We start from the raw sequence: 23,944 nt of genomic DNA on the forward strand, positions 1-23,944 counted from the left end.
AAAAAAAAAAAAAAAAAAAAAAAAAAAAAAAAAAAAAAAAAAAGCCGGTGGGTGCGCGCCGGCAGGGAAGCTGCGCGTCGCGGGCGGAGGGAGGGCCCGGCCCGGCCCGGCCCGGCCCGGCCCGGAGGGGCGGGCTCCGTGTGCCGGTGCGAGCGCCAGCATCCCCTGGCTGGCCTGCGGCGGCGCGGATCCGGCGAGCCCCGCTGGAGAGCGAGCTGGCCGGTCGCGGGGAAGGGGGCGCCCTGCGGGAGCAGCCCGCGGGCCCGCCGCCCCCGGCCCGGCCCCGGGTCGCGGGACCCCTCTGCGTCACAGACCTTTGCCCCGCTTCGTCGCTCTGGCCGCTGGTGCCGCGCGGCGCGAAGGGGCCCCTCCGCGGTCCCGCTTGCCTTCGCGCCCGAGCCGCTCCGTGCAGGGCTGAGCTGCCCGCGCAGAAAGCCCTTTGGCCGCAAGCGGCCCGTGAAGCAGCCCGGTGGCCGGGCCGCGTCCTCGCCCGTGCGGCGCTGCGCGTGCTCGCGGGGCGTGGTGGGCTGCCTGGGGGGGAAGGCAGCCCCGCGTTCCTGGTGGGCACGTCATGCTAGCCAGACCGTGGAGCGCTCCTTGGCTTCATTCGTGGTAATCTGAAACAATTTCTTTAAGGTAAAGGCCATGTGGAGTGGTTACCATAAATATCCAATCTTTTTCTTTAATTAAAAAATGCTTTCATCTTAAAACCTGTTCATTTTATTTCCTCCAATGCCATTGTTGCTGATGATTGTGTTTGTCGTAGGTGTAAATTTTGAAACATGAATTTCCTCTATTCAGAGCTGATTCGGCTTGGAGTGGAGCTTAGTTGTGCAAATCGTCTCCCAGCTGACCTTTCTGCAAGGTGTTTTTCAAGTATCTAGAATGGCCAGCAAGAAGGAACCTCCTTTCTTCAACGAGGATAACGTGGGGGCATGTCACTACAGACTTGCTTTCTATGAGACTATGGAGCTCTTCATCGAAACGCTTACAGGAACGTGCTTTGAGCTGCGAGTCTCTCCTTTTGAAACTGTTGTTTCTGTGAAAGCTAAAATCCAGAGGCTAGAAGGTACCCATCCTTTCTGTTTTGCACACTTCAAGATAACATTTCCACTCCTGAAAGGCCAGTTATTGTATAGGGAGTGTGACATTGATTTCCAGCATAATCACTGTCAGCTTAGTAGCTGGATTTTGCTTCTGAGATCTAGATGGATCTTAAAACTGCTCCTAGGGTTCTTTAAATCATATATCTTATCCACTGTAAACTTGAGCACATTTTGTTCGGAATATTGTTAGTAATGCAAACATTAGGACAACATTTTGTATATTTAGCAAAGCTTCCAAACTGGAATATGGTTTTATCCTATTTTAGTTAACTGGCCATTTGAGGTATGATTGATAATTTTTCTGTGTGAGACAGTCAGTAGGTAATCTTCAGTAACCAATTTTATTTCATTGAGAAGACTTCTGAAAAATTCCCCATGATCATTTGGAGTTGCAGGGGTTCGTGTTTGCTCTCGTGCAGTCCATCGTTGATCTCAGGCACCCATTCAGAACCAGAACAGCTGTCTTGGGTTTAGAAGGATGGGGGCATAGTCGAGTGCCACCAGCATAGTGGTGGCACCAAGCCCTCAAATTCCAAACCATCTTCCCAGGTCATTCATGGACATGTTAAATAGCACGGAGGATAAGATGGAACTCTGAGGGATGCCCTAGGCCAGTGGCTGTGGTACTGAATGGGAGCCCCTGCTGCCAGAGAGCTCCCTGCAAGAAGCACCAGAGCCATCGCATGGCAAGCCCACCTCAGTCAGATCTCCCCAAAGGCAACAGTGGTCCGTGGTACGGAAAGCCAGCAAAAGGCCCACTGAATCCACAGAGCTGCTCAGCTCCATTTCTCTGCACAGGTCATTCAGCAGTGCAAGCAGCACTGTGCCTGTCCCAGACCCGACCCTAAAGCCCAATTGAAATCTACCTAGACAGCCTGTCTTCTCATCCAGCTGCCCCTGGAACAGAGAAGCCATCATGCACACCTGCATCTTGCCCCAGAACAGAATATTGGAGGCTGGCCAGAAATTCTTGTACAGGGAAGGTTTGGAAAACCAACAGCAAATGTTTTCTGTGGGCAAGATGAAACCCCACCTGGCGGTAAAGAGGTATTCACTGCTCCCCCCACCCCAAAAAGTTTTGCTAACTTTTATGTTTTACTATATTTTAATGGCATATTTCAAATAAGCTGCTGTAAACTGCCCAGAGAGCTTCGGCTGTTGTGTGGCTTAGAATTTAAATAGCCTTCCCCATTCAGCCAGTTTCTCTCCCTCCCCAGCTGCTGTGAGATACCAGAAAGTGTGTGGGCCAGTGTGACAGGCCCTGCTTCTCAGAGGATTCTGCCCTATCGACACTTTTAGGCTTTTTTCATATTGAAAGGTGCCTGTTAAAAGCCAGCAGCAGGAGCTGGCATCCTATTCAGTGGCCTTGCACCAGGCATGGCATCCGAGGCTGATGGATGGGCAGTTGGGCAGAGTGGGCTGGAGGGTCTTCCACTCCAGCCTGTTTCCAAAGCCACGATTTCTGAGTTGATACGATTAGGACAGCTAACTTAGTAATCTTAGTCAAAACTTTACAGAGCCCATAAGACAGATAAATTAAAATTTATTAAACTGAAATGTAATGATGTTATTTTAAGGTATCCCTGTATCTCAGCAGCACTTGATCTGGAATGACGTGGAGCTGGAGGATTATGACTGTTTAAATGATTACAAGTGAGTATATGTCTATATGGGTGTGGGTGGTGCAGTGGGTTAAGCCACTGAGCACTGTGCTTGTCGGTCGAGAGGCCAGCAGTTCGGATCTGCGATGGAGTGAGCGCTTGTTGCTCCGCTCCAGCTTCTGCCAACCTGGCAGTTCAAAAGCATGCAAAATGCGAGTAAACGAATAGGTGCCACTTCGATGGGAAGGTAGCAGTGTTCTTTGTGCCTCAGCATTCAGTCCTGCTGGCCACGTGGCCACAGAAACTGTCTGCGGACAAATGCTGGCTCCCTCGTCCAGGAAACAGAGATGAGCACCACCACCCAGAGTCAGATATGACTGGACTTCATGTCATGGGGAAACTTTACCTTTTTACTCTGTGTGTGTGTGTCATGGGGAAACTTTACCTTTTTACTCAGAGTGTGTGTGTGTGTGTGTGTGTGTGTGTGAGAGAGAGAGAGAGAGAGAGAGAGAGAGAGAGAGAGAGAGAGAGAGAGAGAGATCGATCGGATGTAGCATCTCTGAATATTGCTTATGCGGAGGGGAAAAGCTACAATATATGTTTGGTTGTTTGCCTGCAGCATTTCGGAAGGTTGCACTTTGAAGTTGATACTGGCCATGCGAGGTGGACCTATTAATATCAGAAGGGGTAGGTGCCGATTACATTTTGCAGAGTTAGTGTAATCCAAGTAAAAATTAGATCCTGCTGATTTGGAAAGAGCAGGCCTGTTGACGAACCCAGCCAGAACGGTTACCTGATTTCACAACAAGTCACCCCAAGTTTATAGGCTGCTATGGCTATTGTGTTGTATGAACCCAGAGTGTGACAAGATTCACATGACACAATAAGCCACCGTGCCTTAGAAGCTGCAGTGGGTTAGCTTGTCATCTAAACATGGGTGGCTGGAGTCCAGGAGAAGGGGAAAAGTCTGGTTTTATCAGGCACAGGTGGGTGCTGCAGGAGAGGGGCTGGGCAGCAGGAGAGTTGGAGCCTGGGAGCAAGAGCAGAGAAAGGATAGACACCTCCCGATTATGTAGCATACCAAGAGAAGAAAAGGTGATGCCATCGTGGTGAGCGACCAGTGGGGAAAAACCTGTGCCTTTGTCTTAATCACAAGAAAGCACTTAAAAATCATTTGAGAATCAGTCTGTCTGGGAATCGCTGGATTAAAGAAAATGCCCTGTGAACGTGTGTTGGAAGTACCACCAGCCGCATATTCACAGGCCCTTTGTTAAGATAGGAAACCCCACCTCCAGCTGGGAATCCAGTGCAGAGCTTTGCGGCATCGTGTCCGGCTGTTTAGTAGAGGCCAGAACCCAGTCACGTGTAAGGTTGTAGGTGGCATTTGATGGTCTCCCAAGGAAGTGTGGGTGGGACTGGTGTGTGCGACCGGTGCTGGAGATGAGCGCTGGATCCTCGCTCATGTCGAGGGTGGACTGCACAGTGGTGCCACTACGGTCTAGTCCCAAGGGTAATTTCTCTGGTCAGCACAATTGCAAAGCTCTTTCCTGGATTATACCATGCTGGGCTGGAGGAGGGAGGGGGCCTCGTGCAGGCCTGCTGCCACCCTGTTCGCAGCAGCACTGAAGCGGCAGCGGGGCCACCCGAGAGCCTGCGCCTCCCACGAGACCAGCTGCCTTCCCGGACCCTCCTGAAGTGGTGTCAGGATTGCCCTTAGGTTGGCTCCCCGGTCTCAAAGTTTTCAGTAAATGTGTCTTTTTAGTTCAGTGTTTAGGCAAAAAAACACTTCCCACTTCCCAGTAGATACCTTCAAACAACAAACATTTCTTGACATCCTCTCCTCTGCAGTTCCTGTGAAGTATCCAATTAGGGAAATAACTGGATGCATGGATCCAAGTCGAGAGGACATCTGGGAAAAGGCTCCATCCAGCAAACAGGTTACCTTTTTGGTATATCGGGAAGGAGACCAGTTGAATTTCTTCCGTGTTGTGGACAGGGGAGATGGAACTTTAACACCACTGTCTGAATCTTTTAGGTATATTGAGTTTTATTTCTTTCAGAAGATTTTTCATCAAAATACATTTGGACTACAACCACAGTTTCCTTTAAACCTAAAAATGTGTAAAAATGATGTTGAAATATCTCAGTGGCTCAGCTTGAGCTAAGACTTGAGTTAAATTAATCAATTCAAACTTTGGCATAATGAAACTGAATTTCTTTGCATATATTCTCATTTTTGCAGTAATAGCTCATAGTCTTGGTTACCAGTTGCTACTTTGTATGCTTTTGGAGCCTTTTTGTCAAATTTTTATTCAAAGCTGTGCATGTCTCACATATATTTTTTAAGTGATATCTTACTCGTCAGTAAAGGTAGAATGTAAAACAGATTTTCACTCTCTCCTTGCCAGTGGTGATTCAGTTTATAGTTTGTATGGTAGTGATGATGAAGATACAGAAGCATCGTCTTCAGGTCAACAGATTATTGAAAACTTCATTACAATGAATAAGATGAAGCTGCTCAAGGCCAAGATGGAAAATATGAACCTCAGCAAAAAGGTGATGCTGTAAACTCTGCTGCCCCATGCAGAATGATTCATATCTTCCCATTTCAGATCGTTTTAAAGGATCTGTCTTAATTTTTGCTTAACTGCAGGAGTTAATAACGGTTGTTCTAAGTGAAGAACCATATGGAGATAAATGACAGATTGGATTGATATGTTAAACATAAAGTTCCTGATCAGAGTGCAATAATTTGTTCTCTATATTGTAGCAGCTGTTGTTGGCCCAATACAAGATAGAACTTTATGTCTAGAATGTGTGTATGTTGCACTTTACAAAACATTTTTATATCCTTTATATATGAAAAATACACAAAGCAGTGTTGTATTCTTTCTGAATATGTTCATTCTGTAGTTATCAGAACTGAATAACTTCAGGCAGAAGTAAATGCTCCAAGTTTTTAGACCGGGTACTGAGTAGCATTTAAATTGGCTTAAAAATTGGCAACCCTTGAATAAGATGCCATTTCCCCCCCATTTTCTCAGCCTAGGAAAGTTGTCGGTGTGAAGCCACGCCCTCCAGCGGGGCCTCGCCCGACCAGTGGCTCGACAGCAGCTCCTCGGCCTAAGTTCTTGCGAGCGTTGCCTCACATTGGGCAGCGCTGCCTTCCTCCTGGAACTGCATGCCCTGCAGAGATGCCCCAGAAGGCCCTTCCACCCTTGGCGGCTGCTGGTGGGAAGACACTGTTCCTCGCGCGTGAGGCACTTAAGGGAAACGGAGCCTGGGCGAGTGCCATGCTGCCCGCAAGGGTTGGCAGCATTGAGCTGCCAACCAGTGAATCGCGCACAGAGCAAGAAGGGGCCGCGCTGCCCACAGACAGTTCGGCTCTTCCAGTCCCAGCCCTTCCTCAACGTGTCGGAAAACATGCAGAATGTGGTGCCTTGACAAAGGAGAGTGACCCTTCATTGTATCTGGATTCCGCAAATGTCAGCCTGCCTGCCACTGAAGAAACATTTCTACCAAACACAGACGCTCTTGCCTTGTTAGCAGAAGCAAACTTCTCCGAGCCGTGCGCTGAATCATGTGGAGCAGGAAAAGTGAATACAGAGCTTCAGTTATCAGAGGGAAATGAGGACTGTGCCACTGCAGAGCAGCCTAGCAAATCCACTCTTAAATTCCTGACTTCGGCAAGAATAGGGGCAAGTATACTTAACTCTCGCGAGTTAAGTCCTCAGAAGAACAGTCGGCTGTCGCCACTTCACTGTTCAGGACAGCGGGCGTCCTGCAGCCCTCACAGACCTCAGACTCAGGCCAAGTGTTTTGAGGTGGGGAACTGGAGGCCTGCTGCCTCGCCAAACATTCTGCAGGCATCGGAGGTCCACAGTTTAGCTGACTCCCCTTATTCAAGGGCTTCTAGATTGCATGGCATTGGCATAGACTCACCTGGCAAAAGACCTGATATCCATTCTAAAGCTGAGGCAAAGGAAAGCACCGAAGTGGCTATCAAGGCATCCAAAGACCCTGCAGTTTCTCTAAATAGTGTTGGGTTGCTAAGTTCATTGACTCGAAGCACGAACAGAGATGGCTTACAGAATCCCTATGGGGCAGGCCGGTTCCAGGCTTCAGGTGTTGCCCTCTCTACAAATCTCCAGCATTTTCAGGAAGATTTTAGAGTATCTTCTGCCCACAAAGATAGGCCTGGGTACTTTCTGGTAAGTATTATTATTATTATTATTATTATTATTATTATTATTATTATTATTATTTCTGTTCTCCCCAATTGCTGCAGCTCTCTGGGTGGAGCTGAGTTGCCCCAGAAGAATTCCATAGTTGATGGTATTCAAAGCTTCCGAGAAGTCCAGGAATACCAACAGTGTCACCCTGTTTCTCTCCTGGCACAAGTTGTCATGCAGGGCAATCAAAGATTTTCTGCATGGCTGAACCCCCACCGAAATGCCCCTGAGCAATCAGTCTCGTTCAAGAGCCATTCCCTGGAGTTGGCTGGCAGCCACATTCTCCAGAACCTTGTCCAGGACAAGAACATTTGCCTAAAGCCAGGGGATGTTGAAGGCAGAAGAGAAAGAGGGAAGCCAACGATAAGATGGATCCATTCCAGAAAGGAAGCCACAGCCTGGAGTTTACCAGAGCCAAGCAGGCTTTCCGGGGACAGAACAGTCATTCACAAGGTGGCCATGAGTCAGAGGCAACTGACAGCACACAGCAGCAGCAAAGTTGCCGAGGTCTTCCAGGTGAAGGAAGGATTGCTGGCGGAGTGGTCGCACTGCCGCCTCTTCCGGGCGGCCGGGGGCCACTCCTCCCCGGAGGCCTTGATCGCTTCCCTGGCCCACCCGATGGTCCTTCCTTCTGGGCTTTATGAGCCAGGACGGACAGGGATCCAGCGCAGAGGTGACTGCACAAGAATGTCCAACCACCTTTCAGCATCCTTGAGCTGCAGCAACCGAACCTTGTCCAGTGCACCTTGGCTGCTCTGTGGAATCTCACCTGATTCCATCACTATTTAGTTCCATGGAGTCACTGCCGGAGAGCTGCAGTGGCCTCCACATTCGCAGTAACCACGATCTTTATTTTATTAGTTGGAGTTTTTAGTATTTTAAAAAGCATTTTTGGTATGCTACTATTTTCATAAATGGTTTTCTATATTTGTTTTATAGTCGTATTTTGTAAACTGAATTGAGGCTTTGCCACAAAAAATGTTACTAAAATGTTTTAAATGAAAAATAAGCCTTATGCTGAGAGAATATCTTCAAGCAGTGGCTCATTATGGATAGGCTTTGGCTTACAATGGGCAGCATGTGCTGTCGAGCAGCTTTCCTCAACTTGGTGCCCCTGGAGGGTTGGGGCACAGGGTTAGTCTCCAGCAGGGCCAGCGGTCAGGAGTGCTGGGAGTCGGGTCCTAAACCTTGGAAGGCACTAGTTTCAGCGAGGCCTCGCAGGCTTTGACTCGGAGTCCTGCCCTGATCAAGCAGCTCGAGCCAGTGACCTTTTGGCCCCTTCAGAGTCTTCTCCGATCCTGCGAAAGAACCGTGGCTGTTTGCATTTCTTTTCCACCCTGTCCCAAGGGTTCAGGCAAGTCCATGTTTTTCTTATCTAAGTTTTAAAAGGGACATGCATAAGGGTTATACTTGTTTTCTCCCTTTCTTTTTTCATTTAGTCTTCTGGGCTTGGATTGACGGGAAATGCTGTGATGGCAGGGAAGAGAATGGGTGAGCAATACATTCAGAGTTTCTCAGGTGCATAGTTCCTATTGCTGTGGAGAGTGGATTAAAGTCTTGTGAAATTCAGCTGCAGCCGGTTCTGCAAAGGGAACAGTGATGAGTGGCATAGCAAGCAGGCCGTGAGTCGTTTGTCAGAAGGCAGATGTGGCAGCACTGTTCCTCCCACGTGCGCACACTGTGTCCAGGTGGGCCCTTGAGTCAGAAACCCCCGGGGGCCTTGCTGGCCCGTCTGGGGGCAAGGGGTGGCCCCGCTCGTGCCTCTTGGGCCGGCGCGCATGCAGTACGGGCAGAGGATTCTGGTGCCCACAGGCCCACCTGCAGTTGGTGATTTGGCTTCCTGGAAGTGAGATTTTGGGGTGCTTGTTCAGCTCGTCACAATGCTGCATTTTTTTTACCCTGGAAAACCCAATTATTTCCTAGGATACAGTGGGAAATGTATTTGTGGCTGCTTGCTGGGAAAGGTTGGAGAGGGCCGGCTGCCCGTATTACGCTTGCATGGAAAATAATTTGCTTGTGCTGCAGACGACTCCCGGTCATCCGGATGCTTCATCACAGGGCTGGGACAGGTCCCGTGTGGCGTGCGCTCGCTCGCTCGCGTGCTCCCGCTGTGGCGGCAGGCAGGCAGAGCAGAGGCTGCAGCTCAGTGACTGGAGCGCACGTGCTAGGTGGAGGGAGGGAGGCCTTGGTCCAGCAGAGTCCTTGGAAGAGGGGTTTCTGATCCAGAGCGCAACGGCCCACGGACCCTCGGGGGAAACGACAGGCAGATTCCTCTGCCAGCTGGGCCTGCACAGTGGCCCTTGTCAGTGCAGAACCATGACCTCCACTGCCCCCTCCCAAACTTGGGGGAGTTTAAGCACATGATCGAAACTTTTCACCAGCTGTTCAGAAATCTCTGCCCAAGCAAGGCTGCGAGAACTCTGGGGACCTGCTGGGTTGCTCCCCTAGACCCAGGGACTCCTCTCCTTTGCGGTAAATTGTTACGCACCTGAAACTGAGGTCCCTTTGCCTCTCCTTAAGCTTGTCTTCAGTGAGTGCTTTACTAATTCAAATGTGCTTGAAACCATGAACAGCAGGAATTAGCAATTACCTTCTTCCCACGCTGCTGCCTGTGTGCTGACAAACTTCTTGTTACCTTGATTTTTCCCCCCTGGGCCTGGGACACTTTGTTGCTAGGCCTTGGCAAGCAGAAGACAGTGTTGATCCAAAACAGGGAGGCAGCCTTTATCTTGTCCTTGTGATGGGTGGAGTGGGGAGAAGGGCCTCGGAGCTACTGCTCCCGCTCAGCACATTCAGAGCTCTGCCTGGGTCCAGCACCCAACCAGATGGGGCACTGCACACTGTGGAAGCAGCTGCCTTTTACTCTGTGGCCAGTGAATTTGAAAGCCACGGCATCCTGATGTGCCTAGGCAGGAAGAAAGCCTGGGAGTGCCTGGGGCACAGCGGGAGCCTTTCTGCCTGGTGGCGCCTCATCTTTATACCTCGAGTCTGACAGCGTTATTGCAATTGAGACATTTTGCATAAAACGTCTAAGTAGCAGGCGCCATCTACGCAAGTTATTAATTGTAATTAAAGACTTGAAGAAGATGCTGTTTCTGCAAAAGGGACATTCACATACCATGAGCATCAACACACGTCATGCAGCTTGTCTCCCAAAGCTGGGACATCGTGATCGTGAAGGGCTGGGTCCTGCTTGCCTGGCCCCCACAGCAAGCTCCTGGCCCTGGCAGAACAGAGCAGGTCTTGTAGTGTGTGCCTGAGATGCAGGGTCTTGCTGCCCCCCCCCCCCCATCACTGGCAAAGGTGGTTCTCCGTTGCACAGGCTCCACGGGGCAGGAGACCTCAGGAAGGCAGGCCGTTTGCCAGGGCTGACTGTCCTGGGCACCAAATACGGGAGCACATTGGCTCTCCCACTAGGGAAGACTGTAGCCGGAGGAGGCGGAAGCAGGCGCAGGGTGAGGGTAGATGCCACCAGCCAGTCGTCCCCCGCCATGTTTCTAGGCATGCTCAGTGCAGTGCATGATGAGGAGGATGGCATGGCTTATTGCGCTGTTCTGATTCTTGCCACCCCGCTTTGCCTTCACAGTCATGTGATTATTTGTGCAATGTGAGTTTTTGCTGGAACAGGAGAATGGGTTCTGAGGGTTTCCCCAGTACTTGTACTTGTGATTCCTGGGCCTCAGTTTCCCCTTCCTGTGATGTGGGCTGTTGGCGGCTGGGGACGCGGGAGACCCGTCTGCTTCCGAAGAGGCTCTGGATCCTGGCTCTGCTGGGGTCTCCCTCTGGCCCACCAGCTACCAGATAGCGCTAATGAGGTGGCGGGACACCTGCTTAACCAGAGGTCAAAGGGGGCAACTCGGGGTCCTTGCAGTGCTGTTCCCACTCAGCCTCGCCCCTCCCACGGGGTGCAGCTGGGCAGGCCGCCTTAGGCTCCTCGCAAGAGGAGGAGGAGGGGCGCCGCGAGGAGCTGCCCAGCCCAGCGCAGGAGGAGCCACCGCCGGCCTTAAACCTGTGAGCCGCCTGTCTTTTGTGGAGAGGTCGCCTCAAGACTCCTGTCCTCCTCCTCTGCTGCTTTCCTGTAATTGAGAATGTCTGTGTTTTCAAAGGTGATGCAGCTCATCTCCCGCCTGTCAATGGTTCAGTTCACACTAAAAAGAAAATTGTAAAGCATTGCTTCTTTTGTGGAAAGAAAACTGGATTAGCAACTAGCTACGAATGTAGGTAGGTGGAGTTTGCATCTTAAAACAAGTTTAACATCAAGCAGAAGCGTCACCAAGCAACGGGAAGAGATTACTGAACAAAACCCCAGATGCAGGCTGGGGATGCTGCCCCTGCCCCCCCCCTCGTTTGGTGGACCCTAAATCAAGGGGCAGGGCACCAGGAAGGCCTGTGGCACCTCCTGCCGCTCCCCAAGCCGGTGCCCTCTTCGTTATCCTCCTCTTTGGTTACCTGCATTGCAGCACGTCATGTGCAAACGGGCTCAGAAGGTTGCTGGATGAAAACAGAGTACCTCCAATTAAACTTCCGGCTGGTGGGTTCCAGTCAGTGATGTGTGTAGCCAGGCTGGGTTGCCGCCATGCACTTTTTGCCGATCTCACGCAGGGCAGCTTTGGTAATTTTAGAAGGAGCTGCCTAACATTCACTTTCTGCCTTCAGATGTGGAAACAACTTCTGTGCAACTCACCGCTATGCGGAGACGCACATCTGTACCTACGACTACAAGAGTGTGGGGAGGAGATGCTTGCAGGAGTCCAACCCTGTTGTCAGCGCACCAAAGCTGCCCAAGATCTAAATCCGGCTGCGGGGCCAGCACACCCTCCCACGCCCCCCTGTTGCGCTGCGGGAAGGAACAGTGCGCTGGCCTCCTGCTTTTGCTGCTCCAAATCTGAAGATTGCTGAGAGAAGCTGCACAATGTGGAAGAATAATGGGAGCGCTACTGACATCTTTTATTCTTTCATGGATCAAAAAAAGTAGTTTTTGAAAATGTACATTTCGATTTAACTGTTACTATATATCTTGTGTTAAGTGTTTTATATTTGAAAACCTCTTTCACTAGACAAGTCTTTTAAAAGATGCACTTTACCAAGTTTTAATATATATTTTTTAATGAGGAGCTCATGTCATCTCGCCTGTATCCTACCTGGCTTTTGTCCACTCTGGGATATCTTGTTTGTGCGCAGCGTTCTGCATCACGCAGGGCCAGCCCCTTCAGGGTCCAGCGAGCTTCATCTGCGCACCCAGCTGCACTTAGATTGCTACTCATTCAGATTGTCATCAGTGTTGCATTCTGGTCTGGAAGTACCGTATCATGTTAAGCCCAGTCATTCTTACCGGGTTGTTTTTGGGGGTTGGGGGGTTGCTTTTTTTATACGAAAGAGTCTCATTAAAAAGAAGCAAATTATTTCCCCTTCTGTATTTTTATCTTTTTCAACTTTGCAATGCATGCCAAACATCTCAGAAAAAGAATCCGTGCTGCAGCTGTTATACAGGATGCTGGCAGTGGGGCAGCGGTCGAAAGGGCGGGTGCCAGTGGGGGCATGTGTGGCTCGCCAGTGGCAGCAGGTCTCCGCCTGCCCGCCCGCCCCACAGCAGCTGCTCCGGCCCCCGAACATGCCGTGCTGCTCGCCGGGAGCCCCGGCCTGCCTCTGCAGTGCTGCCAGGCTGGGGGCAGAGCGGGGCATCATCCCGGAGAGTGGGGGGGCAGATCCTGGCTCAGGCACGAGGGCTGGGGCGTGAGGACACTGGGCAAGTGCTTGAAATGGGCAGGGGTCGTGGTGCAGCCCAGCCTAGTAGCTGCCGATGTAAGCAACAAATGGGGCTGGGGCGATGTTGGCTCACCCCTTCAACCGCTAGGCAATGCTACCCGCGTATCATCAGCTATCTGCCTAGAACAGCATCCGTGCACCAGCATCTCTCTCCCCTAATTGGAGAGGTATTGCATATCCACTCCACCCGGCCCAAAGGCTGACATTTTTCTCCATCGGCACCAATCATACGAAGACCTTTGCATTAAGGATCTCCTCCCAGCAGAGTGGCCTGGCCTTTCAAAGCCAGCCGAATGCAAGGCTGAGCCAGTTGAGTCCTAATGGTGTCTTTTATAACTTCCCTGTTATGGTTTCTTGTGACTTTTAACGTATTTACATTGCATCGCACTGAAAAGCAAGGTGAAGTCATAGGTGAACTGTTGAGCAAATTTTTACAAGAATATATTTTATACAATTTGAAATAATGCAGCAAAGCTAGATAGTTTGTAAATGCAGCAAAACTGAAGAGCTAAAGGGATTCTGAAAAATCTACTTGGGAAAATTTAGCATGCAATCTTTCTTCCATATTTATAGTTACTCTAAAAAGTAACACCCTATAGTGCAGGTGAGTCTCCTTTCTTTTGAACCTCAGTCATTAACCTTTCCACAAACAGATTGGAAAGTAAGGCTTAATGGTGAACAGAATGAAAATCAGCTACTGTAACATAATGAAGAATTTGATTTTTAAAAATCTGCACAGGAGTATTTCTGAGGCAACTCCAGGACTGAAGGTGCATTGATGGCACTTATCCAGGAAATGGAAATGTCTTGAGTGACAGTTTTGTCTAACTTAAGATCGCAAGATACAAGCGGTGGTTCCCATTCTCATAGCCTCGTTCGCTGTTCTTTTCTGAGCCACTTCTTGGGACATCAGACTTTGCTGAAGCATCTTAAATTGTCGCTGTCGACTTTCTTCCAACTTCATCCAGTGATCCTCTTGCTGGGATTTCTGTGCAAGCAAAATAAAGAATATTCCAATACTAATGAGAAGGCATCTGGCAAGGTAATGCTATGATTCCCACCTCGTTCACCACCATAGCAGGGCAGAGCAAGAAATGACCTGGTACCGTGAGGTATGTGGGGAGATTTGGAAAGTAGAAGAGGGAAATTGCTCTTCAGGCACCCCACTCCCACCACTCGGCCTTCTGGAGCATGTCTGCCTGCCATTTTTAAAAAGGGTGGGCTGCAGGCATCTTTCCAATAAGGTCTTGTTTGATCCTCAATCTGAGGATACGTAGTCGGTCTGCATGTTCAGTGCACCAAATGTGTTCCTGCAGAAAGGTGAGATGGGGTAAAGCGGATGGAGTTCTGAGGTCTTCTTAGCTCATGTTCTGCCCCTCTTGAATCTTGGGACTTTCACTGATGAAATGCATTTGGAAAACCAATTTTGTCATATGTTTACAAGTGATGGAAATATTTTCAACACAAAAATTCTTACAGCCCTAAATTCAGAACAGAGGGATGCACTTAAAATCATTCTGGACTGTAGCCAGATGCAGTAACTAGTGTTATCTTTTCTTACTTTTGTTGACTTCCAAGCTCTCTCTGATGCGTCACTGAACTTTGGGGATGTCGTTTTTAAAAACTCATTTTGCTTTTTACGCGCCGTGGATTTTTCCACAACTTTTTTCTGTAGCTCTAGAACGCGTTCATCCTTCAAAATGCTTTCATGATACGGAGCTTTAATTTTCTTTTCCTCCTGTCTGCAAAGCCAAAAGGAAAACAAAAATGCAATTAGGTGGACAAGTCGCATTGCGATTTCAGTTTAAAGCACAAGCGCCAGGAGGCGGTGCCAGCCACCCCCTCGCATGCTGCCACCCGTGGCTCGGCTGCCCTGCGGCTGTTGTAGTGGGCCTCTCCCTGCCGAGGAGCGCACAAGCACTGGACTGTCTGGACAGACGCTTCCATGCGCTCGGACTTTGCCAAGGGCGGCTGCGGGCCACACGGAGGCAGCCCGGCTCTTGGCAGCTGCAGAAAAGCGGCGGCTGCCGATCAAGCGGGTGGCTGTGCGAACCTGCCTCGCTCCTGGCATCCCCTCCACAGGCACCGTAAATCTCCGTTCAGGAAAAGGCAAAAACCAGGGCAAAAGCAGCAATATCCCGGGGCACATCGGCTGCAGATTTAACAGAGAACATCAGAATGCACTGATGCTTCCTGCAGTGCCCATTTCACAAATCTCTGAGCGCGACTAAAAAACATGAATGTTCACCGAATGTCTGACCTTTGTGTTAAAATACAGGCTTTTCCTACACATAATTTGAGGAACAAGTATTTGCTTCACTTCCGGAGGCACACTGACCACCGTATTCGGTCCTCGCCATCCCTACACTTCAAACTAACTTCAGTGCGGCGGCTCGTCCGAGCTGTTCCCTGAACGCAGCGATCTGCTCCAATTTCCCCAGCAGAAGCTGCTCCTTGGTGAGCTTCTCGTGGATGATGAGATCCCGCCTCTCCTCTTCTGCCTTCTTCTGAGATTCCTTCAGCAAGGCCAGGCGTTCTTGCAGCTCCACTATTGACATCTCGCCCAAAACACCGTGGTTAGGGGACTTTGGGAAAGAGAGACCATTACAAAAATACTGCAAATGTTGGTGTGCTGTACTTTAGCCCAGAGGTGGGCGACACCCTCCCATGGGTGGCATGTGGGCCCTGTTGTGGCAGCTGTGGCCTCCTCACCCAACGGCGGCTGCCCCCATACCCCGCTTATGGCTGTGGCGTCCCCGATGGAATACCAGCTAGTTCAGCAGTTTTTGTGTGACCACAACTCAGAAATTGCAACTGCAGGTTGCAAGAGGCTGCTGAAAATGGTGCATGGGTAAGAATGCAGAAGAGCAGGAGAGGAATTAAATTAGGTTTTATTTCTGCCTGAGATCCAGCTGTCACTCTGATGCAACAGGATGCGGTGGAGAGCCTGCCGGGTTAGGGCATGGGGTGTCCAACGCTCCTTCAACTATGAAGGTCACTGAATGCCCCCAGGAGGGGAGCCGCCTCTCCTTTTAGCCTGTCTCACGCGGGAAATTCGCATGCACCAGACAATCAGGGTGCCCACACAACCAACAAGAACACCCAGAGCTTTCTGCAATATTTTTCTTCACGTGCTCACCTGGGTTAAGTCAACAAATGTGTTCTTCAGGAATGGCACATACTCAATAGCTCTTATCTGCTGGATCAATTCACATCTCTTTTTGAACTTCTCCTCTTCTTCGTTTAGAGCCTGTAGCAGCAGCTCCTTGCTTTCTTCAGATACTTCCTGAACTGTGGCAGGACAGAAGGTAAGTGCAGTCATTCATGGGTGGAGAGGAGCAACAGTGAATTGCCCCAAAGGCAGAAATTCAGTTTTCCACACAGAGGACGTTTGGTCGTAGATGTACCACGATCTGCCTTGATACTTTGGCGGTTAGGAGACACGGACTCATAGAAGAGTGGAGTTGGAGGGGACCAGAAGGCCATCAGGCCCAACCCCCTGCAGTCGTAGGACACAATTTGCACAATCCCACTCGGATGGCTGTCCGGGTGCTTCCTGAATGTCTCTTGTGTGAGAGAACCTCCCAGGCAGTTGGTTCCACAGCTGTGTTGCTCTGACCGCGAGGAAGCGTTCCCTGATCTCTAGCCTGAACCTGGGTTGCCGCAGCTTGACTTGGTTATTCCGTGTCCTGCACTCTGGTGTCAGCAAGACGAGATCGGGACCTTCCATTTTGTGGCAGCCTTTCAGGTGCTCCTAGAGGGATATCCTGCCCCCCCGCCCAGGGCTTCTCCTCTCAGGGCGGAACATGCCCAGAGCACGGCCCGTCCCCCTCAGCCCGGCGCAAATCCGTGCTTTCTTTTTCTATCTCCCTCCGCACGAGTCCTCTTAAGAATCCCACAAGCAAAGCAAAGCTTTCCTTCTCGGCACCTACAGACTTTCAGAACCCCTGCAGGGCCATACCTATTTGGCGCTTGCCTTTCTGCAGTTTTGTTTGTGCCTGCTTCCCATTTTTGCGCCCTTCTATCACCTGCTGCACCAGTCTTTTCCTTTCCTTCCTTTCTTGATCGTGTCTTTCTGCACAGTGACGACTCATCTCCTCTTTCTAAAATTACAAGTCAATGAGATTGACAGAAAAAGGTACGGGTTACAGGTGGAAATCAGAGAAAATTTGTAAACAAAGTCACAAGTTTCCTCCGATTCCGCTGCAGTCCTGCTTTGCACTGTCTGCACTCACTTTCACCAGGAGCTGTTTCGGTTTGCTGCTGCTTTCTGCCGATATGACGGCATCATCTGCATGTCTTCTACCAGCGATGCATCTTTCCATGATTTTCATGCCTTCACTGACTCCAATCCCACCTTCCTGACGCGCACACAGACTGAACGGATGGGGAGAGGAAACGCCCCAGTCTGGCACCTTTGCCTATGGGAAGCCCTTCTGTTCCGCCATTGTCTGTCCTCTGTGCCTTGGCCGCCTCCCATGCCCACGTGGCACCGCCATGCCCCATAAGCCCCACCGTCCTCTGAGCGAGTACCTCCTTTCGCTCCTGCGCGGCTTTCTTCTGGTTTTCCTGCATGCAGTTCTGATGGGACAGAATGGCTTCTTCATAGCTCAGCTTTCCTTGCAGCCTCCGGCATGCTGCTTCCGTCAGCTGCTGGTCCAAATCTTTCCCACGCATTTGCTTCTGCCATTCCAGAAATTCAGATGGATCCCGCGCGCCTCGTAAAAGACGTTCAATTCTGCAAGGAAAGAGAATGGAAAAGCCTCAGGTCACCTGGCCGGTGGTGTGGGACTCGGTGGTGTGGGACTCAGTGGTCCAGGGGGCCGTATGAAGAACACCCCTCGACTGACATGCTCCTTAAGCAGCATTATTGTGCTGTCCATATATTTAAAATTCTTAAAAAGTGAAAACTATATGTCAGAACTGCCTGAATAAACTACATTTCAGTTTTTTATTTATTTTTGGGCAGTTTCACTACTCTATTTACTTCATTTTTAAACTTGCATGCCACCCACTAATCCCAGAGGATTCTCCTGGTGGGATCAATCCTTTCATGAATATGTGGGAAAAAAAAGACAGGCCAGCGGGCAGATGGTGGGCCGCGGTGGCAGCCGAGTCCCATCGTGTCCAACACAGGCACCCCCGGATGACGGGCAAAACCACGCAGTGGCTGCACAGCGAGTACCTGTCGAGTTCCTGCTCCTCTTTGCGCTGGTAAAGGACTCCTTCTCTTAGGATTGCTGCTGCGTTCAGTTTAACAGGCAGGCTGTCCACCTGCAAGGGAACCAGGCACAGAGGCATTGACAGAAGTAGCACAGAGCCCTGGAATAAATTAAATGCAGTGACCGCATTCTTGGGAACTCTTCAAGGCAACGATTTGTGCTTCAACCAGTCATCTTCCGCTGACGTTTCACGACAGGATGGGCTGCTCCGCCCTTGAGTGCACTCTCCCTGCATGAGGGCCAAAGCTCTGCTTCCCCCGGCCACCAGTCAGGAAGAAGACCCAGGTTCCTGGAGCGGGGGCCACCTCCTTCAGGAAGACCAGCAGACGCGAACAAGGCGCTTTGGGCCACGTGGGTCTGTGAAGTGCCTCAGGAATGCTTTGTTGTAACCCCGGCAAATATTTTGTTCGTAACGAACGTGGGGGGCCACATGCAAATCCAGCAGCGTTCACTTATATACTTTTGTACTAAATCCAAGCCTGCCCGGTCGAACATCAAGGCCTACCAAAATCAAAGTGGCTGCTCACCTTTCCTTTGATCTTCTGAGCCTGGAATCTTTTTCCTTTGTCTGGAATTTCACTTTTGATCTAAAAGGCACACAATTATTGCAGCATTACACTACAAATTATTCAATTCAGAAAAGAGAACATGTGTTTAAAGCACATAATTAGACTATACTTAAAGAAATAAATTGGTAAGTGCAAACAGCAGGAACAAAAGAACAGAAGAAAAGTCCTCATGGACCAGATGAGTGGTCCACCTGGCCCTGTCTTCCGTGCACACGGTGGCAAAGCGGCTGCCCGGAGGATGCCAGAGCAGGCCGGGTGTGCAAGACACCCCCAGGTACCTGAGCACATGCGAGGGAGAAGGGGAAGTGCCGCTCCAGCACATCCCCCTCCGGCTGGGCCACTCTGACTGCTGATCATACGCGTGCACACGCTCCCAGGGACCTGTCAGTGAGAGGACTGCTCCTGAAGCCCTCGCTCGACATAGATGGTCACTCTTCATGCACAAATGGCTGCCCTCATTTCTTGTCTCTGGTTTTACTTACGAGGCTTTTATGGTCAGGCTTTGGGGCTGCACAACTGAATAGGTTAATATTTGCTTCCAGCAGCAGTTCCTGAAATTAGCAGAATAATTTTAGTAACTTGATACATTACAATACATTTTCTGGTATGCAGAAAAGAAAGACTACTATTCAATGCAGTAGGCATGTCATAAGCGGAGCTGGGGGTCAGACTAGATGACCCGGGAGGCCTCTTCTGACTCGCTGTTTCTATGTTTCTAATGTAAACTACATAATTGTCACCTTTCCCTTAGACAACAGCAACAAAGTGTTAACTGCCGCATGCACCTCTTTAGGATTCCAGAGACTCCATTTAATTTTCTTGCCCAGTTTCCCTTCCCTTCCCAATTAGGCCATTAAACAAAACTGGTTACAAAACTTGCCTCCGCTCTCCGTCGATTCTTCAGCTTGAGTCCTTCCAGGCGCTGCTTCAGTCTTGGAGATCTGTAGGTGTTTTCAGGAACCTAAGTGCGCGCGCGCGCGCGCGCACACACACACACACACACAAATTTAAAGTTAAGGGATATGGATAAAAACAGACTTGGATGAATAGCCTGAATGTCGTGCACGTCAACAGTTCAACAAGAGCACAAGAAATGCCCTCCGCTGTTTCCCAAAGGCCCAAACTGCTCAACAGTCCCCCTGTCACCCTCCGGAAATGCTGCCCAGGAAGCGAAGCTGATCCAGCCGGCCCATCTGCCCCTGCCTTGCCTGTCCCATCAGTGTCTGGGCCGCTTCCCTACTTCTCCCACACACAGTCCAGGTGCAATCCCATCATTGCAAGGAAACACAACTATAATCCACCAAGGTTTATGCCATAATAAAAGTGTTCTTTTATACAGTCACAAGAATCTTCATTGATTAACATGTGGGTAATTTTCTTTACAGAAAACTGTTACTAAAGGCTTACAAGGTTATTCAGATAACTGGGCTTTTCATATCCCTAATTTTCAAAAACTAAAACAAAATGTTTCCTTTAATGCATGCTTTCACAGATTCCAAATTTCTTCTAGATTCAGAGAATTCCCATAATTAGGAAAGTTTTTTTAACAGAACAGAACTCACGGGTTTCACTTTCTCCTGTTGCAGCACCAGCTCAGGAATCAGAATCGCTCGTGGATTTGGGACTGTCAGGTGGAACTCCTTCGGCTCAGTTTTCTTTGACGTTCTAGTGGAAAGTTTCTCTTGTTTGTCATCAAGTAGGTCAACCAGTTCTTGCACTTTTGGCTGCCACCTTCAAACAAAAATATGTAACTATTTGACTTTCGGGTTCCATCGCACATCGCAGAGGTGGGCTCCACCTTCCGCGAAGGGTGCCCCATTCTTTCCCCGGTACCCCCCACCCTTCAGAGCTGCTGCTACATCTCCACCTCGCCTTCCTTCTTCTTTCAGGAAACCCAAGGCAGCCACAAGGTTTTCTGCCTCTCCATTTTATCCACACAACAACAACCCTGTTAGGTAGGTTGGGCTCAGAGTCAGTGACTGACCCAAAGTCCCTGAGCGAGCTTTGTGGCTGCGGGGGGGGGGGGGGGTGGCTGGACCAGGATCTTCGAGACCCAGTTCAACATGGGAACTACAGTGCTGGTGAAAGAGGAAAGATGGTGCTCTTTGCAGGCGGCTGCAGAAACTGCGACTGCTTCTGGTCAGCCTTCCATGAGCTCCGCTCACAAACAGGTAAGACAGGGACGGGAGGGGAAGTGGCAGGAGAGGCTGCCTGCCCCCCAGACCCAGAAAGCTCCCCGTAAACCTGGGCCCTGAGAACCAGGACGGCTCCCCCGTCGGTCCAGCTGCCACGGGAGGCGAGGGCGAGGGAGGAGCAGGAGGGGTCGGCCTCCCGCCAGCCACTCCGACAGTGAGTCCACATCCTGGATCTGTAGTCACGACTGAAGTGGGCCATTAACTGGTGAAAACTTTCCTTCTATAAAAGCAAATCCCAAACAGATCGATGCAGTTGCGAACATGAAGGATTGTCCTGTAAATACTTGGCAGAATCCCCGCGGCAGGTGAGCCGCAAAACAAACAAACAAACCTGAAGTTTTTAGATGCAAGAAAGATGACTGGACAGGCACTCATTCCACAGAGTGTGGAATATGCTCCCCGGAGAGGTTCGCCTGGTGCCAAGCCTATATTCTTTTCGGCGCCAGGTTAAAACCATTTTATTCAAATGCCATTTTAAGAATTAACATTTTTAGATTTTCAAATTTAAGTCACATTTTATTTTATTTTATTTTATTTACTTTATTAATTTATCCATTGTTCTTTATTTATTTATGTCATGATTGTTATTTATTCTCTTTTGTTTATTATTGGTCTAATGTTATTCCATTAATAATGAGTGTATTTATCATGATCTATTTATTGCTATTTATTATATTATGGATTGCATTTTTATTGTTTGATTTTATATTCTGTAAGCTGTCTTGAGACGTTTGTGAAAAGATGGGATAAAAATGTTTTCTTAAATTCATTTAGCACAGAAAAGCTGTAATCCTCACTGGCCTAACGAGGCCTCACTTCTGAGGAAGCAAATATAGGGCAGGACTGGTGTTCACTTACCTTTGCAATGGTTCAATCCACTTCTGATTTACATGATCAGAATCATATATCTGGCTCCATTCATCTTTTATCCATGTGCGTAAATTTATGACGTTAAAAAAGAACCTAAGAAACTAAAAAGAATGCACTTGTTAGTGAAAGGAGCTACACCCAGAAAAAGCCCAGCAGTTCCTTAAGCAATACAAAACTTGCTTGTATAATCATAAATTTATGATTTTATAATTGTATCGAATATAGAAGCATTCCTATGTGCATTGGAATTACTGGGTATCCTCAATTTAAGGAGGATCCAGCCCTGGAACGGCATTCAGAAGCCCTCTGCTTCCGAGGCACGGCCACAGAGGCAGTGGAGGGCAGGAAATTAAACCGATTCTTCCCTCGCCCTGCAGCTTCCTGAAAGATGGGAGCAACTTGGCTCCACGGCACTGCAGGCAAGGAGGATCTTGCAAGGGTTGGAAATCACGAGTCGAAAGCGAGCCAACAACGTGAAGTGGGTGCAAAAGAGCAAGTGCTCTTTTGGGCTGCGTTAGCAGAGGCACAGCTGCCAGGTGACAGGAGGAGCTGGCCCCTCTTCGTTCAGCACTAACGAGGCCCCATCTCAAGTACTATGTCTAGTTCTGGGCCCCGCACTTCCAGAAAAATGCAGACTGAGCAGAAAATTTCAGAGAAGGGCAATAAAGATGAGCAGGGGATTAGAAACAAAGCCCTGTGAGGAGCGACTGAGGAAATGCACAGGTTTGGGCCGGGAAAGGGGAGACGGAGGGGAGCCATGAGAGCATCTCGAAAGGCCTCGCACAGAGGTCCAGCTGCAGGACTTCCTGGCTGCCAGAATGTACGACGGTGGGACCAAGGCCGAGCGGGGTGGCAGCCTCTCCCACTCCAGAGGTATTGCAGAGGCGTTGTTGTTGTTGTTGCGACAGACTAACACAGCTGATGTCTGGGGAAAGTCTTGTGGCACATAGGGACTAACATCTATAGAAAAGCTGTGTTTCTTTCGATACAACAATGTTGTGTACACAGTTCCTCTTCTAACCAAGTCACTTTTGTGGCTGGCTGTCTAGTTGATGACAAAAATGCAATAGTTTTGAAGAGCACCTAGTTTTTAATGGTCACATGCTACTTAAAATATGCTCTAATATATGTTAGATTACAAGAGTACTGGGTTGCTTGTTTAATGTGCAAAATCACTATTGTTTTTATTTATTTATTTATTCAATTTATATGCTGTCTCACTAGCCATAGCCTGTCTGGGTGGTTTATGATGCATTAATTACCTTACAAATCTTGGCAACGTCCATTGATTTGACCATTCTGCTGAATTGCTGAAGCCCAAGTTCTTCCAGTTGAAAAGTGGCCAAATAACAAACAACTATTGAAAGACAAATACAATACTGTTATGGAGGCCACAAAGATTGCAGTGAATTAATAGTTATATTTTGGGATTCAACAGTAAAACTTAAAAGAATCACTCTAAAACGGGCATTTATTACAATCTATCCAATTAGATAAATCAAGAATCTGTGTTAATAATTGTAGCTGCATCGTCGCCTTCTTTGAGCATGATGTCTTCCAAGCTTCAAGGTATCCCTTAACTGAGAAGCCAAGGCAGAAACATTCCAGCTCCAGCTATCAGGCGAGACCAGCCAAAGGCCTTTGTAACGCCTTTCCTTGAGTTCTGCAGGGAGGAAGGTCCCCTGATTAGCACAACGATTTGGGGTGCTGGTCAAGCCACACAGACCGATCAAAAGGGGGCACCAGCAGCTGTTTGGCAGGGGGGCTGCGGGCTCCTGTTGGGCAGGGAGAAGGTGGGCCGGGGTCACACACAGTCGATTTTTGTTCCATTCCATCAGCCAGACATTTCTGTCTGTGCAACAGTCAATTGACTGCTAATATTCCCAACATACTGAATACCATGGACAAAGTTGTTCTAGTCAAATTATATATTTAAATACCTACCGATATAGAGGTTACGCTCAGACAGCAGGCAGTGCTTTCCGTCTCGAATATAAAATGCGTCCACCACCACATCCATCAAAGGTTTATATTCCACACAGCCAGACAAAACTGTCATCAGAAAGCTTTCGTCTGCGACTTTAGAAGCCTGCGGAGATTGAAATTATGTAAAGCTCGGATGGAATGAACCAGCTCGGCCAGCCGGGGTCACACGACGGCATGCAGGGGGCTCAGGCCAGAGCGCCCCGGGGCCGCGCGCCTCCGGAGGCCGAGGCCGAGGCCGAGGCCGCCGCGGGACTGCGGTTTAACGTGGCCGAGCGGCAGGGCCGGCTCCGCAGCAGGCGGGGCCCGCGGCCCGCGCCGGCGCGCCGGGGAGGCCCCTTCCTCCGGGCGCGTTCCGCCGCGCGCGGGCGAAGGGCGAGGGGGCGCCCGGGCGCGGCTC

At 49.6% G+C, this 23,944-nt stretch overlaps 2 protein-coding genes across 2 annotated transcripts in view; one reads left to right on the top strand and one right to left on the bottom strand.

The window, feature by feature from the left end:
* The first annotated feature begins 767 nt into the window (after window positions 1–767).
* Window positions 768–12,317, top strand: ZFAND4 (zinc finger AN1-type containing 4). The gene is made up of 9 exons (XM_044448253.1): window positions 768–1,069; window positions 2,684–2,759; window positions 3,327–3,394; window positions 4,556–4,742; window positions 5,116–5,263; window positions 5,752–6,918; window positions 8,379–8,430; window positions 11,046–11,160; window positions 11,596–12,317. The coding sequence occupies exons 1-9, from the start codon at window positions 886–888 to the stop codon at window positions 11,729–11,731; spliced, it is 2,133 nt and encodes a 710-aa protein (XP_044304188.1). The 5' UTR covers window positions 768–885; the 3' UTR covers window positions 11,732–12,317.
* Window positions 12,318–13,288: 971 nt separating this feature from the next.
* The window catches only part of CFAP99 (cilia and flagella associated protein 99), an 11,489-nt gene continuing 833 nt past the window's right edge, over window positions 13,289–23,944 (bottom strand). Inside the window, exons 2-15 of the mRNA XM_044448228.1 lie at window positions 23,506–23,650; window positions 22,824–22,918; window positions 21,550–21,662; window positions 20,059–20,227; window positions 19,377–19,457; window positions 18,979–19,047; window positions 18,455–18,514; window positions 17,891–17,979; window positions 17,239–17,443; window positions 16,667–16,808; window positions 15,845–15,996; window positions 15,085–15,290; window positions 14,267–14,447; window positions 13,289–13,693 (exon numbers count right to left, since the gene is read on the bottom strand). Of these exons, the coding sequence (XP_044304163.1) occupies window positions 13,535–13,693; window positions 14,267–14,447; window positions 15,085–15,290; window positions 15,845–15,996; window positions 16,667–16,808; window positions 17,239–17,443; window positions 17,891–17,979; window positions 18,455–18,514; window positions 18,979–19,047; window positions 19,377–19,457; window positions 20,059–20,227; window positions 21,550–21,662; window positions 22,824–22,918; window positions 23,506–23,650 (1,866 nt within the window). The 3' untranslated portion in view covers window positions 13,289–13,534. The remainder of the gene's footprint in view (window positions 13,694–14,266; window positions 14,448–15,084; window positions 15,291–15,844; window positions 15,997–16,666; window positions 16,809–17,238; window positions 17,444–17,890; window positions 17,980–18,454; window positions 18,515–18,978; window positions 19,048–19,376; window positions 19,458–20,058; window positions 20,228–21,549; window positions 21,663–22,823; window positions 22,919–23,505; window positions 23,651–23,944) is intronic.

Source organism: Varanus komodoensis, unplaced genomic scaffold (genome assembly GCF_004798865.1).
Source record: "Varanus komodoensis strain SLA01 unplaced genomic scaffold, ASM479886v1 scaffold54, whole genome shotgun sequence".
In the NCBI taxonomy this organism is placed as follows: Eukaryota; Metazoa; Chordata; class Lepidosauria; order Squamata; family Varanidae; genus Varanus; species Varanus komodoensis.